This window comes from Gobius niger (genome assembly GCF_951799975.1).
Source record: "Gobius niger genome assembly, chromosome: 24".
Taxonomy (NCBI): Eukaryota; Metazoa; Chordata; class Actinopteri; order Gobiiformes; family Gobiidae; genus Gobius; species Gobius niger.
The window spans coordinates 7,140,673-7,160,823 of NC_136875.1; the positions used below are offsets into that span (position 1 = coordinate 7,140,673).

The 20,151-nt window shown below is 41.7% G+C and overlaps 1 protein-coding gene across 2 annotated transcripts in view; it reads left to right on the forward strand.

Annotated features, from left to right (window-relative positions):
• Nucleotides 1-1,934: 1,934 nt before the first annotated feature.
• Nucleotides 1,935-20,151, forward strand: part of srpk1b (SRSF protein kinase 1b) — a 35,692-nt gene continuing 17,475 nt past the window's right edge. For both annotated transcript variants that reach the window (XM_079582174.1, XM_079582175.1), the window contains exons 1-6: nt 1,935-2,042; nt 2,580-2,634; nt 17,248-17,393; nt 18,316-18,424; nt 18,507-18,594; nt 19,811-19,898. In XM_079582174.1, the coding sequence (XP_079438300.1) occupies nt 2,030-2,042; nt 2,580-2,634; nt 17,248-17,393; nt 18,316-18,424; nt 18,507-18,594; nt 19,811-19,898 (499 nt within the window). In that variant the 5' untranslated portion in view covers nt 1,935-2,029. The remainder of the gene's footprint in view (nt 2,043-2,579; nt 2,635-17,247; nt 17,394-18,315; nt 18,425-18,506; nt 18,595-19,810; nt 19,899-20,151) is intronic.

Genomic DNA, 20,151 nt, shown 5'->3' on the forward strand with positions numbered 1-20,151 from the left:
ATGGTGTGAATGGAAATGGAAACATTTTATTAATGTTTATTAATGACAATGTATTGGCTTTACTTCAAACACAACTCTCCGCCAAATAGAGTTTAGCTGATTACTTTTTATTATTAAAGCATTTGTTGCTACTCAATAGTCAGCTGCTTTTTTTTTTTAGTTTAAGCCAATTTAGTATCAAAATTATCAACATAATGGATATAATGCACAAATAAAATTGAGTAATTATGCAAGATAACAAAAAGGGTGACCAGACGTTCCAGTTTTGAAGCCTCTGTCCCATATCCGCTTGGATTTCTTCAAAACCGTACTTGTCCCAGTGTTATACAAGCGCTTTCCCAGTTTTTAACCAGTGACATGTCAGAAGTAGCATTGTTTACTTTACTTTTATTGACATTAAAGGTGCTTATGTAACTTTTTATGTGGAAAAAAAAAGTTGATATTCGTGCGGAACTTGTAGTGACCCCACGGCTGTATGAGGGGTCAGCATGGCACCTATACTTTCGATCGTGGTGGCCTATAGGACACTCCAGGATCAATTGTTTGGAAGGTTTTCACTGCTGATGGAGCCTCTCAGCAGAAAACCTACAAAACCGGGGTCACTACAAGGTCATATACACACACAAATAGCGACTTTTTTTTTTTTTTTTTTTACATAAAAGTTGCATAATGCACTTTAACAGGGGCGGACTGAGACTGAAAAACATCCCTGGACTCTGACTAGCCTGGCTCTTACCGCCCGCCTTAACATTAACGAGTGCATTTTCCCCAGTTTAGCTTTTGATTATTATTTTTTTGATCGGCGTCATCAGCAAAAAGAACGGGAAAGGTGGTCGTAGAAACAGAAGCAAAATCATCAATATAAAAAATAAATAATAATGGTCCCAAAATTGAACCTTGTGGTACGCCATACTCCACGGAATTCCTTTTAGATTCATGTTTTTGTATACTTTTTTCTATCTATCTTTTTTTTTCTTCACGTTTTTGTAGGTTTTTTACTGTCCATGTTTTTCTCATGTTTTTGTTGACTTTTCATCCTCTTTTTCTCGCTATTTTGATGCTTTTAGATTTGGGTAAAGCTCAGTTGAGGCGGGACCGGTGGCCCTAGAGCCAGTGGCCCCTCTGTGCTCTTCCAGAATGGACATATGGCCAGTCCGCCCCTGCACTTTAATGTTAGACATTACCAAGCAACCTGGGGTAGAAAAGTCACTTTTCCACACCTTCCCAAATTCCCACTGTGTCCTGTAACAAACGTTTCTATAATGTATATTATTAGGTTAAAAGTATGATGTTTTTTGTAGGGTCATGTAAAAATAAATCTGTAAACACAAAACTGCTGTTTGAAGAAAAAGAAAAAAAAATCTCTTTTCACTTTATCTTATGTACTTTATCTTTTGGGGAATTCATTTAAAAATGTTGATTTTATTTTATTTTTTCCTGTGAAAATAAAGGGGGGACCGGGTCGCATGGACATTATCATTCTCATTCTATTGTTTTAATTTAAAATATTTCTAAGGCCTAACACCAAATTTATTTATTTTTATTTTATGTTTTTTTTTTATTATTATTGAAAAGTATATGAGTATACAAAGTATGCCAGGGGGTAACAGAGTTGTACAATACAATTATTCAGTTACAAATATATTATATTTTGAGCAAATACTTAGAGCCTTTTTGTTATTAGAACCTTCCAAGATCTTGATATATGAGAGAGTATCACTAAAAAAATGTGCAAAGTTGGGTTTCTGCTTAGAATATTTACATTTGTGAATATAAAATTTGGACAAAAGGATAAGTAAATTAATAACAAAATATATATCTTCATTCTTTTGCTTTCTGAACAACTGCCTCGCACCAAAGGTCTGTGGAAAAATAAACGCGTGTTTTGTTTAAATCCCGTTTTTTTCCTTCAGCGGTGACGGCCCGTGAACTCCCCGCCTCCTCTCTCTTCTTGGCGCACTTCAGAAATCCGGACACTTTTACCGGCTACTGAACGCAGCGTGTGTCTATCTATCCTGGCTGTCTCAGAATGGAGAGAAAAGGTACAGTCCGTAACGACACTTTCTAATTCACCCACACCACCTTCACGCCACGTAACTGGATTGTGTTTACAAATCTATCCGTGCGATTGTTTACCTGAAGCGCGTGAGCCGTAAGCAAAAGTGGACCACGCGCTTTGCTGTACGTCAAGCTAGCTGTAGCATCTTAGCTTTACATCAGAAACATGGATTTCCAGCTTAACGTTTGCCATCGTATCTGCTCTATACGTTTAGGATATACTGATAATAAATGGTGCACCGTCCAAAAATGCTTGCAGAACTGTTTTATATACGAAAAAACACTGTGATGCTAATGCAATTTGAGCATAGCATTGAGGAGTGATGGGCTGCTAACAACCTGCTAGCATCTTTGATAACTACAAAACTGTACATTTATAAGAAATTAAAGACAAATCAAGAGCTAATACTTTGTCTTGCGTCATTACAGGCAGGTCATTTATGAGATCGAGTCAGATATGTGTAAAAATGTATTGTTCTGTGCTGGTTAGAAGTGCCTTACACCTGTTTGTTGCTTTCCAGTGCTCGCTATCCAAGCCAGGAAGAAGAAAACCAAACCCAGAAAACCTGCCAAAAGGTACGTCATGTTTGGCTCCTTTTTATTTTTGTGCGTGGCTTCACTTCTAGGCTATGTGACATGGACTGGTGGTGCTGCTCTGGGTCATCTTTAATTTTATACGTACAATATGAAGTGATGTCTTCATCCATGCACCAGCAATGTGTTTAAGTTGGGTGTTATTCTGGTTTACACCCAGGTAAGACATATTTTGGACCAATGTAGGGCAGATCTATGTTAGACCTGTTTATTACTCACGTGTTGTTGATCTAGGCCTCTTGTGACTTGGATGGTTTCATATTTTAAGAGGTGGAACTTTGTTTGAAAAGTCTGAGATCATCTTGAGAATAGATTTTGCAAATGGACAATGCATATTTTAGTGGTCGATGGTCTCAACTTGTATAGTGCTTTCCCACCTACATCAAGGAACCACTCACCCATTCACGCTCTCAATTCATACACCAGTGTACGCAGACACTGGAGGCAAAGTGGGTGAAATGTCTTTCCCAAGGACATAACGACAGTGTGCACCTGCGGGAACTGGGATTCAAACCCCCGACCTTCCGATCATGAGACGACCTGCTCTACCAACTGCGCCACTGTCGCCCCCGATTTCATTCTCTGATTGTACTGCAAGTTATTTTCTTTGAGCTCAAACTAGATACTATGATTGAAGGACTATATCCTTCTTCTAAGTATGAAGAATTCTACCCATGTTCTTTAATCTTTATATAATATTCCTGACAACAAGTACTAGTACTAGTAACTGTATTCAAAATACTGCACAAAGAGGGGAAATGTTCCTTTTTAGTACTTTGTACGGCTACATTTAGTAGCTTTCTGGACCTAATGTCTGATTTAGGTAATATCCTGTTCCCCTTAATAAATACTATTAGTAATACAGTTGGGGGGGGAAAGTATTTGGTCAGTTTCCCATAGACCAGGGGTGTCCAAAGTGTGGCCAGGGGGCCAAATGCGGCCCTCAGACCAATTCATGGTGTCCCTCGGCCTCTTGCTGTATCGGTACACATCACCAGAGATGGATCTTTTTATTTGAAATGTAATAATTCTATACAATTCTAACTTAACAACTAACATTTTATTGTGAGACAGAGCTGCATGAAGGGTTTAAGCTTAAATAGACGTATGGGGCACAATTTAAACCTCTGCTAGTCGAAGGTTTTGCGGCACTAACTACTGATCTACGGCCCTTCACCCCGTGTACGCTTCAATATGCGGCCCCCCATGAAAAAAGTTTGGACACCCCTGCCATAGACTTTCTATTGGATTTTGGCCAAAAAAAAATCCCAACTGTACAAGTTTTAACGGGATGATTGGGGGGCCTTTCATCTCCCTCTGGTGTCTCTGGCCAGAAACCACACTTGCAACTTTGCTGCCTACGTGTCGGAGGAATGGAATCATGAAGAAGAAGCTAATGGGCAAAGCTAACTTTCGGGCTAGCGCCACTTTAAACAGTATTTACAGCCAAGTTTGATTGGAAAAAAATAATAATTCCATTGTGTAATTGGATGTAGAATATCCCTCTCTCCCTTTGTCTTTTCTGTCAACGTAGTATTTACTCTCACGGACGATTAATGAGTTCCTTCACAGGAAAAGAGTAAACTGTGCAGACATGCTTTGGATCGTAATAAAACGATCCCACAAAAATGACCAATCCTCAGCTCTGGAGATCGTAAGACGGACTAATATCGTCATATCACCCACCCCTAATGTGCTATAGTCAGAGGAGAGAAACAAAACTTGTGGCAACCAAACAAAAGCAACAGAAAAGGACATTTTTATTATTTTTAAGTGCATTTTTTTTGCTATATTGCACTTTAAAATAAACTGTACTTTTTTAATCTGCTGTTACTATTAGTTGTGCTTCTGAATTTACAAATTACAAACATACAGTTAGTTTTTTGTAATAAATGTCACGGTAGCTAAATATTAATGTTGTACTTGAATGAGGAAGAGAGTGAGTGGTTGTTGGTGGTCGATGGCGCAGCCTCGCTTTTGTCAGTCTGCAAGTACTTTACTTTTAGCACCCTGAGTTCAAATTGTATGCATATTCTCTCAGTCGTAAATGTAATGGAATAAACAAAAATCGTATAGTTGATTTGCATAATAAGAATTTAATTGGCCAGTGCTGGGATGCAGGACCAGGGGGCCCATCAAGGAGTCCACTTTATATTTTCCCTTATATCAGTCATTTATTTTTGGTGTCATTAATTTCTTTGACATGTATTTTAGTGTGTGTTGTCACAATACTGAAATTTCAAACTCGATTTTGATGCTGAAAATAAAACTCAATTCTCAATAGCGATTTCGATACCGCAGTAAAAAAAAAAAGAAAAAATCCCATGTTTGCTGTTGGAAACTCTTGTCTCTTTCCTTCTGAACTGTAATGTCTACAGTGCAGGGTACTCAACATTATAATAGTTTATTCAGATTTACAGTGTTCTTGAGACATTAAAGGGACTATACAGAGTTTAAAAATGTTAAAATTATGTATTTTCCTCCCCCTACATTTTCCAGCCGTGTCCTAATGTGTAGAATGAACCCAGACCTGTTCACCACAACTGCCTCTAAAATCTAAGTCTATATCACACTACAATGATGACCAAACCTTCTGTTGGTCTGTAAATGCAGTAAATTAGAATAACTGCCTTGTATAAAATGTCTCTCTCAAAATGGCTGTAGTGAATGTCTTGAAATCGGCCTCTGTCTCTTTAAGAACCTCTGACTCTTTCCGACACGCCCCCTCCACACGCTGTCTGTGGCATCAGTGGGGAGGGGGTTCTGCTGAGGAGCAGTGGTTGGTTACTCGGCTGGTGACGAAAGCTCGGAGGCGTCTCCAGGAGGTGGGGGCGTTCCTAGGAGGACTCAGGCAAACCTATCCCTAAAATGGCCGCCATCAGAGTTTTTACAGATGACTCAAAAATACGTGAATGTGCCAAGGCAACACTTCAGGCATGTTTTTTAATGAGGGAATGACATAATAACATGATGTAAAGCTTGAAAAAGTCGATTTTGCCCTACATCAAATCAACTTGTGACGTAGTTTGTTAGTCCTTTCGTTGTTTGTTGCTGATGGTCGTGTCCAAAGAATTCAGCAATCTAAATATTTGCATTTCCTTAATGTAAGACACCCGCCACAAAAGCCACTCGCACGTACGCAGACGTTACAAAACATCACAGCCCGTGTTCTGATGACATCGCAATAGAGTGTGGAGCAGAAAGGCCCAACCCGGGACTGGAGTCGAAAATTGGCACGAGCTACACACTCTTTGCATAACATCAGCTACAAACTTGTTTTGTACTTAGTTGAATTGTGACGTCTCTGTCAAATAAATAAATACTGTGGCTAGGTCTGGTTATGTTGTTTGATTTGTCACTGAATTAGAAGTTTAAATTATCTAGAAATAGAATGTGCATAAGATTTCCTCTACATTCAGGGTCCATATGGGTAACAACAAGTCAAATTGAATGCCTTTGAATACCAAAATACCATCGATTAAAAAAAAAAAAAATTCCTTTAGGGCTGCAAGGTTTATTGATATCGAATCGCAATCAGGGTTTTGACTACTGCAGTTTCTTCTGTCTCTGCCGTTTGAGTGATTGTGGAGCCTCTGATCAGCTGCAACAGATACAAGGTCTGAGTTTCCCCAAAGCGGTTTCTAAAGCAGGGGTGTCAAACTCATTTTGGGTCGCGGGCCGAAATTAAGCTCCCAGGGCGGGTCGCGAGAAAACTAGGGCTGCTCGATTATAGAAAAAATAATAATCACGATTATTTTAGTAATAATTGAAATCACGATTATTCAAACGGTTATTTGTTGCCTTAAAAAAAATCTTTATTTTATTTGTTCATTTTTATTATTATTTTAAAAAACAACTATGGACTAAATTTTCTTTGGACAATAAAAGCATTTTTTCACACACGGGCGGGAGGGCATCCTTAATAATCGTTTGTTCTCGATTATGCTATTTTTGTGATCGTCTAGTGTAATAATCGAAATCGTAATCGAATTTCGATTAATTGCACAGCCCTAGAGAAAACATTTCCCAATAAATGAATAATAATAAGCTGTGATTTTGTCAAAGCCCCAACTTGACTGCAGCTTCATTAATACACTTGTACACTTACACTTGTATTGCACTTTACAAGCCTTTGTCACAAGTTCCTCAAAGTACTACATAGTAGTCATCATTCATTTACTCCACACGGTGGTGCGCTGTTTTTGAAGCCACAGCCGACCTGGGGCAGACTTTTTTACCATGTGGCTATGTAATGTGGTGTTCATATCCTGAGCTCTTATTTTGTCAGTGCCCTCTGCTGGACACGTGTGGAACCTTTTTTTACATTCAAGGTCCCCTAGTGGCGAGAATGAGCATTTTGGTTATTCTTTAAAAAAAATCATAACTCCGGACAGGAGTGGGCTAGAGACTTCCTTTTTTTTTTTTTTTTTTTTTTTACATACCCTGGAATTTATGCTCTACGGGCAGGGGCTGGATTAAATCATCTTGCGGGCATTATGTTTGACACCCCTGTTCTAAAGTGTTTAGATGGCTGCTCTGTGATTCTATCCCGGACTTACACTAGTCACGTGGCTGTCCCCCAGAGGTACTCTGAATTTTGGAGTCACTCCTCCAGAAGAGGGCGCTGTCCACATAAAACCAAACATTTTTGAAAGTAGATTATTGTGTTTTGTTCTAATGTGGGGCAATATGAGCGAGAATATGTTGTTTGACTAAAGTCTAAACGCAACATGACTTCACTCATCATTTTAGCCGTGTTTGCATTTAAATTTATCAAATATAGAAATCGCTATCAGGTTTTTGTCAAAATTGTGCTCTATATTATTTTCTAGCAGTTCACCTACAGCGTCTCGCGTTAATAACCACATTTTCAATGCTTTGCACCTGAAATGATTATAAATGGCAATTCGAGTGGTTTGTTTTGGTTCATTTGGGGGTCACGACCAGAAAAGTTTGGGAATCCCTTCTCTAACCAACAAAATCCAACACAGAGACCGAGATGTGTTTTCAAATAATGATCAAATAATTGCAGAAAAGGCAAACGCTCCTCAGCATGAAGTATCGGCACTGATGTTTTGGTCTGCTTCTGCTGCTGCTGTGTCCTTCCTCACCTGCAATGCAGTGCTGCCCGGCCTGGGCCAATCACGGCACAGCTCTCGGTGCAGGGGGCGGGACCCGGCGCTTGCGACAGCCAAGGAGACTTCTCGGTCAGAGCCAGAGCCAGAGAGAGGAGGAGAGAGAGAGAGAGAGGGGGGAGGACGGAGAGGGAAGCGCTTTGCTGAACGCGTGGGTAAAAGTCCGTGTGCGCAGTGCTGCAGTCCACTCATCTCCCTTTTTTCCTTCATCGGATCGTCCTTCACTCATAGTTTCAGCCATCAACTTTTCATTTTTGACGCTTGGGAATCCGGCCCGTTTCTCGCATGGCTCGAGAGGATTGTTTTAGCCCTTGAACGCTGCGGGGAGCCGGCGACTTCTGTCCATGGGAATCCGAGCCTCTTGCAGGTATGAGTAGTTCAGGAATTCCTACAATGATATTTTAGTTCAATCTTTTTCTCCTGTTGCATCGTTTTCTTCCTCCATGAGCGCATTCTGGTTTAAATTTGAGCTTCTGCGCTGGTAAAAGTCGAAGTACAGGCTTACGAAAATGTTCCTGGTGATGTCAAACTATGCCAGTGCTCGGGGTTGTCCTATTTTAACGCCGAGGAACGGTCTGTCCAAACTATGTGTTTACTGCGGCACGGGGCAAACCAGGGGCATTTTTTTAGTCACTTTTCAATCTCACTGTAGTAATTACGCCTTTGTTTAAGTACAAATTATTGTCATAGGGCTGTAACTTGGGGCTTAAGTTTAAAAGTATTTAGTTTATCTACAGCATATTTGTAAGATTGGACAAACTAAGCAATCAAAGTTGACGAGAACATGGCTTCCCTTGCTGATATAACTCGCCAGGCTATATTTGAAAGTGGACCGAGACTAAATTTAGGACCCAAGTCTAGACCGAGAAACGGGACTAAGGATTCCGTTAAAGCATGAATGTGGCAATTATCGATTGTCGGACACAGTGTAATTTTGTTTGTGTCGCAAATGCAGTTTCCGTTGAGATTGCGTTGCTTTGAATAGGTTCGCAGAGTCCTCGGTCAGTTCGGGTTCACGCTGTGCCGTTAAAGTGATTATTTATGGCGTATGCAGCATCTCCGTCCTCGGCAGGTGCACAGAGAGGTGTGTGTTGTAATATTATATTGTAATGTAGGGCTGGGCGATTTTGGGAAAACATAATCACTGTTATTTTCCCCATTTTTTTGTTTAAAGGGATGTTTCAGGATTTTTGACATAGGGCCTCATTTCCTAGTTATCCAGAGTGTTGCTGATTTCTGGAGATATATATTTTTTTGTAATTCATGCAGTTCTTATATTTGAAGAGTTACGTGGCGCTAGGCTTGTGCTAGGCTAGTGCATTTCTATGGTATCAGCTATCCTGCATTAAAAACAGTCTGACCCGCTCCACAGAGCACCTGAGGCAAATCACTTATAACGCCAGACTAACCATATAAATGTTTGTCGATAGCAGGGGCGGACTGGCCATATGTCCATTCTGGAAAAGCACAGAAGGGCTACCGGTCCCGCCTCATCTGAGCTTTACCCAAATCTAAAAGCTAAAAAGAAAAGCATCAAAATAGCGAGAAAAAGCGGATGAAAACAAAACAAAAATGTGCTGGAAAAGCAACAAAAAATGTGATGAAAAGGCAACAAAAATATGAGAAAAACACGGACAAAAAATGATAGAAAAAATAATTAAAACAACAAAAATATGACAAAAATGACGTGACGAAAAGTTTTGTAGGTCTTAGCTTTCAAATGAGGCGTAACATTGTTGATCTCCAGTCGAGAAGCTTTTAGATTTGGGTAAAGCCCAGCATAAAAGAACATGAATCTAAAAGGAATTCCGTGGAGTATGGTGCACCACAAGGTTCAATTTTGGAACCATTATTATTTATTATTTATATTAATGATTTTGCTTCCGTTTCTATGACCACATTTCCCGTTCTTTTTGCTGATGATACCGATCAAAAAAATAATAATCAAAAGTCGAAAATGCACTCGGTTAAGGCGGAGAGTTTTTCAGTCCCAGTCCGCCCCTGGTCGATAGAATATATTTTTGGAATGTAACTGACCTTGCATCACATGAATGATCGCATTTTGAGGGACTATTTTCTAGCAGATCCCTCCGCCGCTGCGTAGTTTATACAATCACAAGGCTGATGCTGCTCAAATATAAGGTATTTTTAAATGCAAAATGGTTAAAATTACTCTATCGACACAGACATTTATATGGTTAGTCTGGGGTTATGAGTGATTTGCCTGATATCGTAGAAATGCGCTAGCCTTGCATTAGCCTAGCGCCACGTAACTCTTCAAACAGAAGAACTCCATAAAGTACAAAAAAAATATCTCCAGAAATCAGCAACACTCTGGATAACTAGGAAACGACGCCCTATGTCAAAAATCCTGGAACGTCCCTTTAAAAGGAAAAAAATAAATAAATGTGGTTTCCTGGACGAGCATGTAAACAGATAAAACGACATCGGCGGCAAAAACAAAGCGTCGCAGTACAGCCTCCCCCTAAAAATGTGAATGTTTGGATAATGTCAGAAGCGACACAACGACTTTACACGTAAAATCACCAGGTCCTCTCCTCTTTGTGCCGCATGTGCCATCCTGCGCTTCCTGTTTGTTTGGACCGAGTCTTTTCCCTGGGATTAACCTGACAGGCGCCGCAGCATTGCACCGTCCATGTCTTTTTTTCCATACTGCGACCGGACCGGCCAATTCTCCTCGATTAAAACGCGCCACGTGATTATTGTGATCAACCTTTACTAAAATCATGATGAGATTAATATTCGATTCATTGTCCAGCCCTAATGTAATGTGTCACAGTTAATTCTAAAAAGTCTAAGGTTTAGAATCTGAATCTGCCATGTCATTATTGGGAGAACCCACATGAAACATAAACGTCTCCAAAATTCAAAGTCCTCTCCGTCAGCGCGTATAAACTAAGGTCCATTTGTTTCACTGAGAGGTTTTCAAAAGTGGTGATAATAGTCCATAATATGAGCATGATGTTGGCCAGCTGAAAGCCCTTTCTGCCATGAAAGTAATACGGTTGGTTTGTGACTCCAGACCAGCCACATTAGTCAATGTTGTTGTTTGCCCCGGCCCTCCAGCTGACATTTTTGGCAATAACGGTTCATTGTTTGAAGTGAAGTTTTGGAGTTTCAATCAGTGACAGGTCCAACTGACTGAAATACAGATAAATCCAACACACTGACCTGACATGGGGATGTCATGACTCTAAAGTTTTGAATCACGATTCTTGAGAGGAAAAATATGGTGATTTCACGATTATTCTCTATTATCAAAATGAATGAAAAAAATACAGGGAACCTTTACAGTACTGTTTAGTTAAGGAGCACCAACCCTGTGCCCTTTGAGGCATTATCCCAAAAAAATCAATCTGAACCAAGCACATTTTCTTCAGTTTGGTTTTACCCAAATCTAAAAGCTTCTTGAACAAAGCGTCAAAATAGCAACGAAAACGAGGACGTAAATGCAACAAAGACAGACAAAAAAAGAACGACAAAAACATTATGAAAAAACTATGAAAAAGAAACAAAGAAGCAAAACAGTGACAGAAAGCAAGGGAATAAAACTATCCACTTATCTAATCCAGGCAAGAAAAAGACACAGGACCAAAATGTGACAAACACATACGTTTTGTCGGTCTTAGCTTTCAAACGAGGCATTAAGCTGGCCAATAGGCTGTAAACTCCAGTCGAGAAGCTGAACTAGAGAAAATGCACTTGGTTAATGTGGTTAAAGTATGAAATTGTCGTAATATGTTTGTCTATAATGAAGCAGTATACGTTTTCTTCCACCTGGCTGAAGGACGGCGTCGCTACAAACGAGACGGTCATCTTGCATGTGCGAAGCTGTTCAGTTTGCCTGTGTGACTGCGCCACGAGCGAGAATAAAGACGGCTCTATGTAATAAAGATGAACTGGATTAATCTTAAGACTGGAGGTTTCATTTTGCAGCCATGTCGCCCACATAGCTTTGTCCAGCGCGTGAGAATTCTGAGTCATAATTCTGATTGACGTTTCTCTATGGATTTGTCTCGCGCGAGCCCCGTGTCGTTCCACAGCTGATAAACATGAGGCCAGCACAGCAGCGCGGCGTTTTCTGCTGACACACGTTCACGCCGTGATGCCAAACCAATTAAAAAGCCATTAGCTCCGCGTGCCGCGCCGCGGCTCCTCTGGGTTATTGCTGCGTTTAAAAGACGACCAGCTAAGCCTTTTCTGAACCACAGCGTTGAACTCGTCGCAGAGCGGATTAGATTACGAGCAGTAAATAAATAGTTTACTTATAGCGCCCGGCCTGAAGACGGCAGCTGCTTTAGAGATGAGAAGAGATCATGTGACTTGCTCTAGTTAGCGCTATCGAGGTAGTCTCCCTAAAAGTCTATCCTGGAAGAGAGAGGGAGGGGGTCATTGTGATTAGATTTGCAATTCTATAATTTTAAAATGCATTTAAAGGATCTGTATGATGCTATTTTAGCCATCCCAAAGTAAATTATAGGCATTTATGATATATTTCTCACAAAAAAATAGTACTCCATAGTGGTAGAGGTACAATATAAGTATTTTCTGGGGGTATTTTGCAAACCCAGAAGACAAGACGCTTCGATTCAGTTAACTCCGCCCCCTCTCTCTGAGCGGATCTGCCCATGCATTATTAGCAATAAAATAAATATAAATATCACAGCAATTAGTGAAATTACTTCACAATGCAGTTATAAGGAGTTGACATCTGCAACACAGCTTCATTATGGCTAGCACACACGCTAACACACACGCTAACACACAAGCTAACACGCGTTTTGACTCACCACCGCTCTGTCCTGGCATCTCCATCACATTGGGGACTCGCGTTGTTTATAAAAGTTAATCCACTTTAAGAAGATTCACCAAACATCCATCAGAAACAGTCACAGAAAAACACTATTTTGGCTGATAGTCGCTGAATCCCTGAAAGAAATTCCAACCTCTGGCGAGTGGCCTCTGCTTTAGGAAGGTTGAAAAAAGTCCTGCACCTCTCGTAGCCAAACGCGCTTTTCTCCGCGACATTATCGCTAAGTAAGAAAAAAGAACAGGCGTGTCCAGAGTAGGTTAGAAAGAGCTCCATCTTCACATCCTTCAATACAAACTCGACATCTGTTCAGACGCTCAGGGGGTGCGTTTGTGTTTTCAGCCCTGACCTGGAAGCGCTTCCGCGGGATTCAGGAGGATTGCTGAGAACTGTGTGAATGAAGCCAAAAACCACTCTGGGGGTGTTTTTGACAAGGAAATAGCAGAACAACATGGCTAAAAGCTCCAAAAAGTCAATTTTGCAGGATATAGGCCCTTTAGGAATGGGTTTGTGTGCATGTTGAGGGAAGACTGAATAATTGTTAGCAGTAGTTGATATTTTAAAGAGTAATTAGCTTGTTGCACAATGTGGCTACGCTAGTTCCTCTGAGCTGAAGTTGTGGGCGCTAGTACTTCCTGTTTGTATTCTTTTCCATTAAGATTAGCTTAGACCCGTTCAAATCATGGTATTTCCTACAGTTCCTGGTAGATGATCACTTCCTCAGGTTAACGAGTTGCTGTAAATATTTATGTTTATAAGGATCAGTGAGTTTGTCTTGAAGCTAAAGGCTAACATTAACTTCATGCATTAACCCCTTAACTCCCACCTGAACCGAGCACATTTTCTCCAGTTTGGCTTTACCCCAGTCCAAAAGCTTCTGGAAAAAAGGTGAGAAAATAGCGACAGAAATGAGACGAAAACAATGATGGAAATGTGAGAAAGAAGTGACGCAAAATTTGACAAAAAAATGACCAAAAAATGACAAAAATTAGACCAAAAAAATGACAAAAATTAGACAAAAAAATGACAAAAAATTGACAAAAAAATGACAAAAATTAGACAAAATATAACAAAAAAAATTAGACAAAATTAGACAAAAATTAGACAAAAAATGACAAAAAAAAATCTGATGACGTGCGGAAAAAGATCCATTTAGATGAGTTTTGTAGGTCTTTCAAATGAGGCGTTACACTGGCCTACAGGATTTGGGTAAAGCTGAACTGGAGATAATGCTCTCGGTTCAGGCGGGAGTTCAGAGGTTAAACATTTGAAATAGTGCGTTTATTCAGTTCTTTCATAGCATGTTAGCCTTTAGCTTCAAGACAAACTATCGATCCTTTATGATCTCAGGTGTCTCCTCTGAACTCATCGAGATTATTCCAGGAAAAGAACACAGACCGGAAGTACTGGCGCTCACAGCTTCAGGTCAGAGGAGCTAGCATAGCCATACCGTGCAACAAGCCAATTCGATGGAGAAGGTCTGAATGAGTTAAACACAAGTTGCAGTCAGTGGATGGCAACTGGTTAAGTTTCTGTTGTTGGTTGTGCTCCACACTCATACCTAGCATCCCAAACGTATTCTTATCCTAACATTGGCACATTAGATTTCACTCTACTGCGAATAAAAACGGGATCAACCTCAGGCATCCAGAAGTAACGACTACTTGAAATCTGTTTGCACTCCGGGAATAAAACGGGTTAAGAGAAACACCTTCCCCGTCACTATAGCCCTGTTGCATTAAACAGCAGCAGCACATGTCCTATTCACAGAACACCACTTGTACATTTAGCTCCATATAATGAGCGTTAAAGTTTAATGCTGCCGGGGCTGTATCCTTTTTAATATCAGTTATTTGTGGAGCGGCTTCAGTGGGAGGCTTGAGGAGACTGACTCACACATACCTGCGATACCGCGATGTGTCAGGAGGACAGGGATAGAACCAAGTGCCTCCGCAGACAGCCAGGAAAAGGGACTGGTTTAGCAGGCTGCGAACGTCGGGCTGTGAAGATGACAACGTGAAAGGTGCGTTTGTCGAAACTGTGTGAGATTGAGGACTTTGGATTCTGAAGTCTCGCAGATACACAGTGAGCTGCGAGTTGCTCACTTTGTCACTTTGAGGCTGCATATTTGAGATGCTTTGTGTGACTCTGCTGACTTGGTGGCTTGATAATAGGGTGGGAACCTCTGGCGATAGCTGGGACAAGATATCTGATCACTTTTCAATCTTAGCACTTCAATAAATGTCATTTAAGGTCAACATTTTACATCTCATAATTACTTGGTGTATCGCAATCCGTATCAGATCAGCCCCTGAGTGTCCACGCTTCGATACAGTCCATGACTATTGTTCAATGACCTGACGATGTGGCGATATTCATCTTATTCCGCCCCGTCCACTTTTGCCACTTTTTTTCGTTGTCTCGGCACTTCCGTTGTCCAGACACTTCCGGTCGAGCGCGAAGCCCGTTCATTTAAACGGAGAACGAGGGAAAATATTCTCCGCTCAAATCTGATGTTTAGTCGATTGATTTGTGTAAAAAGTCCAATGTTCATTTGCACCGACATGTCAACACTGCAGCGTTTCTCTGGGCGGCCTAAAAATGGCTTTGTTTTCATGGAGTGGCTGATTTTATGTGGACTTCTCCAGTCATGTTAAAGGATAGGAGAAAAGGGGCGGGCACAATTCATGGCGGCGCCCACGTGAATAAGGTAATAGAGTTGACAAAAACCTAATTGTGATTTTTCTGACAGATATTGCGATTCGATTTGTGAGTTTAATTTATATATAGCGTTGTGTTTATTGTTCATGCAGTTGAGCTGCAGATAAACGTCATACCGCCTTTGTGATGCCCAATCCCGTCAGACCTTGGAAGCTAAGCAGGGAAGGGCCTGGTCGGTACTTGGATGGGAGACCGTTTGGTAACACCAGGAAGCCTAGCGAATGTAGTGAGTGAGTGAGTGAGTGGTGGTCGGAGGGGCCGATGGCGCAGACTGGTTGCCTCGCTTCCGTCAGTCTACCCCAGGGCAGCTGTGGCTATAATAGTAGCTTACCACCACCGAGTATGGAGTGAATGAATAGTGCAATGTAAAGCGTCTTTGAGTGTCCAGAAAAGCGCTATATAAAACCGATGCATTATTATTATTATTATTTAAAACTGCTGTTAAACATCACGGTGCTCAGTTATTACGTCGCAGCCTCAGAGGAAAGAGGAAAAGAGGCATTTTATGGAGTTGTCAGAAAAAACACCCTTCGTTTTAATCTTCTCTAATAATAAACGTGCCACTTTTTCCCTCCATTCAGCTTCATAAATGCATAGTCCGCATCACAAGCTGCAAAACGCTGCTTTATGAAAATCCGCCTCATATTTGCGTAAATAACCGTCTGTAAAGATGTTACTTTAGTGCATAATGAGCCGAGGCCATGGGCTGTTTGGACCCACCCGCTGTGCGATGAAATGATGATTCTGTGACACAGCCCTGCCCACAGGTCGCCAAACACTCGTTTGTTACGTGTGGTGAAAATAATTTGCACGAGACACACGTGGAGTTTGTTTTCAGACAGACATGATCCTTCTGCAGCGAGGCTCGATCATTCTGATTGGGAACATGTCTATCACGATGCGCAAGGTGGAAAAGGACGGAAAAAAAGCTCCTAGAGGTTAAGTTATTACAATTTTGATTCGATAAAGGCTAATCGTGCAGCCCGAGATGGAATGGTATAAATTTCCTGTTACCATGGAAATGTTTGTATGAACTAATAAACGCTGTCAAAGACTAACATTATTTAAAGACCGCATGTTGAATCAAGTTCATTTTGGCCTTTGTAAGTAATCGCATTCAAGCAGCAATTATTTTGGGATTGTATTTATTTTTCAGCTTCTTTTTAAACTTATTTCGATTTTCTTCTTGATTGGGACAAAACACAAGAGGAGATGTCAGGCCTGTGTGATCATTTCAAACACTTCAAAGACAAAAGCAGTTTGATTTAAAAAAGATAATTCTCCAAAATAAATCAGTTTGTCAGCTTGACTGTGTGAATAAACCGGTTTGACAGTAAAATAGTTTTTGGCTTTAATCGCCGTTCGTCCCTAAGCAGCGTCTGCAGGAAGAAGGAAACAAATGAAATATTGCTTAGTATTTTGAATTGCATTAAACCGTATGTAATTAATTAATCGGAATTGATTAAGAAAAAAGAAGTCCCGACCCAATAGAAATGATTAAGAACTAGATATATGCAAGTTTAGTGCAAATATTTACAATAATGTGTAAATACAATCATTGCAGAGTGCCCGTGGGAAGAGAAGGCTGACCTTTCGTCGTAGGTTCATGTACTAAAGTATAATGCAGTCCACGACTCGCTCCATATTCGCATAACAGTCCATAACAGTGTTACCGTGATGCTCCAAACTCCAGGCCCTGCACTGTGAATTTTCCTTCTTTCTTTCTTTCACCGTGACACCTCTATAAAGCCATGTAATGGGTGCAGAAATACTGGCTCTTGCCGCAGCAAATCCAATATGAAGCGGCCCGTTTTGTCCCACCAAATCCACACAAATCACAAAAGTCCTGCAGCATGTTCTTAAAGTGGCCTGATGTTTATTCACCGGTCCGTTTCTCTGTTCCCTCAGACCAGAGCCTCCAGGGCGCGGCGGCGGCGGCGGTGGCGGAGGCGGAGGGTCTCAGGGCCAGGCGGACTCTCCTCTGCCCGACCAGGACGAGGAGATCCTGGGCTCGGATGACGACGAGCAGGAGGACCCCAACGACTACTGCAGAGGTACCACACTGCACAGCATCTATGTCATTTCTCCATCTGTGAGATCAATATAGTATCATCTATCTATCTCTCCTCTCTCTCTCTTCTTTTTCTCTCTCTCTCTCTCTCTTCTCTCTCCTTCTCTCTCTCTCTCCTTCTCTCTCTCTTCTCTCTCTTCCCCTCTCCTCTCTCTCTCCTTCTCTCTCTCTCTCTCTCTCTCCTCTCTTTTTCTCTCTTCTCTCTTCTCTCTCCTCTCTCTTTCTCTCTCTCTCCTCTCTCTCCTCTCTTTTTCTCTCTTCTCTCTTCTCTCTCCTCTCTCCCCTCTCTCTCTCTCCTCTCTCTCCTCTCTTTTTCTCTCTTCTCTCTCCTCTCTCTCCTCTCTCCCCTCTCTCTCTCTCCTCTCTCTCCTCTCTCTCTTTCTCTCTTCTCTCTCTTCCCCTCTCTCCTCTCTCTCTCCTCTCTCTTTCTCTCTTCTCTCTCTTCCCCTCTCTCCTCTCTCTCTTTCTCTCTTCTCTCTTCTCTCTCTTCCCCTCTCTCCTCTCTCTCCTCTCTCTCTTTCTCTCTTCTCTCTCTTCCCCTCTCTCCTCTCTCTCCTCTCTCTTTCTCTCTTCTCTCTCTTCCCCTCTCTCCTCTCTCTCTATCTCTCCTCTCTCTCCTCTCTCTCTCTCTCTTCCCCTCTCTTCTCTCTCTCTATCTCTCCTCTCTCTCTCTCTTCCCCTCTCTTCTCTCTCTCCTCTCTCTCTCTCCTCTCCTCTCTCTCCTCTCTCTCTCTCTCTCTCTCTCTCCTCTCTCGCGCACCGAATGGGTGCTGCTGCCGGATGCTCTCTCATCGAATGTAATTTCTCCATCTGTGAGATCAATAAAGTATCATCTATCTATCTAGCAGGGCACGACATACGGTCACACGGGAGATGCTGAAATAACACTTCTCATTGATCCACAGGTGGATATCACAATGTGAAGATCGGGGACCTGTACAATCAGAAATACCACGTGATCAGGAAGCTGGGATGGGGACATTTCTCCACCGTGTGGTTGGCCTGGGACATCCAGTACGTCTGACTTTTTCAACATGATTGTTAACGGTGTTCAACAAAAGCCACAATGCTGACCCGTTCTGTGTTCCGATCTCAGGGAGAAGCGCTTTGTGGCGATGAAGGTGGTGAAAAGTGCCGAGCATTACACGGAGACGGCTTTGGATGAGATAAAGCTGCTAAAATCAGTAAGTTACACTTAGTTAGAGCCTGCGTTTAGAGGCTTAGAGGCTGGACTTTGCCACTAAGTTCAATATCTGTGTGGCATTGTTAAGGATTTATCGATATTCCTCATCGGTCCAGTACTTTAACACTTCTTATAGATGCTTGTTATGGCAATCTTTGAGGGTAATTTGCCATAGTAAGCAGCCTGGGCTGTAGCCTATGCTTGACGTTTGCTTTTTAATAAAAACAAATGGAATGTCCAGACTTACAGCATAACGGAGACGTTTTGGTTTAATATGGTCCAAGTTCCACTAGTTCACATATAGACAGAGTTCCACAGTTTTCACAGCACAATCAAAAAACTGTTGGGCCTAAAACCCAGGCCAGCTTCCACACCACAAGGGTTCCCCCACCTGTCCATATAATGAACTGCATGGCTACCTGGCCCCACCCACACACACAAAACATAAATATAGCTGTTGCCTACAAAACAAAATAACTGCCCCCTGGACTCTGTGGAGGTGGTGAGTGACAGGAGGGTGTTAGCCAAGCTCACCTCCATCATGGACAACACCTCCCACCCACTGCACGGGACTGTAGAAGAGCTGAGCAGCTCTCTCAGTGGAAGACTGAGACACCCTCAGTGCAGGACGGAGCGCTACCGCAAAGCCTTCATCCCCACTGCTGTCAGACTGTGCAATAAGACTGTGAAGTAACATGTGCAATAATCTCTGTATCAGCTGCACTTTATTAACTCTGAGTGATCTTCTTGACGCCGATTGTAACAAGTGAATTTCTCCTTTGTGAGATCAATAAAGGATTATCTTATCTTATCTTATCTTAGAAGGGAGAGCCTTTTTAACTTCTTGCTTCAGTGCATTTTCAACAGTTTTGCTTGAAGTGATGGGAAAAAAATATCAACGTGATGACAACACAGTAATAACATTTGGAAAAAGATCCATTTAGATGAGTTTTGCAGGTCTTAGCTTTCAAATGAGGCACTACACTGGCCTATAGGCTGTCAGCTCCATCCAGGAAGCTTTTAGATTTGGGTAAAGCTGAAGAGATGAAAGTGCCGCGTAACACCAGCACTAAGAGGACAGTCAGGCTGGAGCTCATCCGTCCAGGTGGACCTCGGCCTCGGTTTTTGATTCCCATCCGTACTTCCCTATTGTCATTTCTTCTGTAAATATTGTGTAATAGATGCAGGAACACTGACTGTTTACTTTTGTTTTGTAGGTGAGGAACACAGACCCCAACGACCCGAACAGAGAGCGAGTGGTGCAGCTTCTGGACGACTTCAAGATCTCTGGAGTCAACGGCACACGTATCCTTCACCCGTGTTTGTGGGGAACATCCGCAAAGTTCTGCTCAAAAGCACTCTTTCCTGTCTGTTTTGCATAACTTGTCCAGTTTGGTTTTGAATATCCAGATTTCCCCTCATCCCAATGTTTGCATTAGTAAATACGTAGATCCTTTGTGTTGTGAATTGACACGTACTGCAGTCGCTCAGGCTGTACAAGAACCTTCACAAACAACAAAACATTAGGTCCACTGGGTCTTGATATTAAACCAGCTAA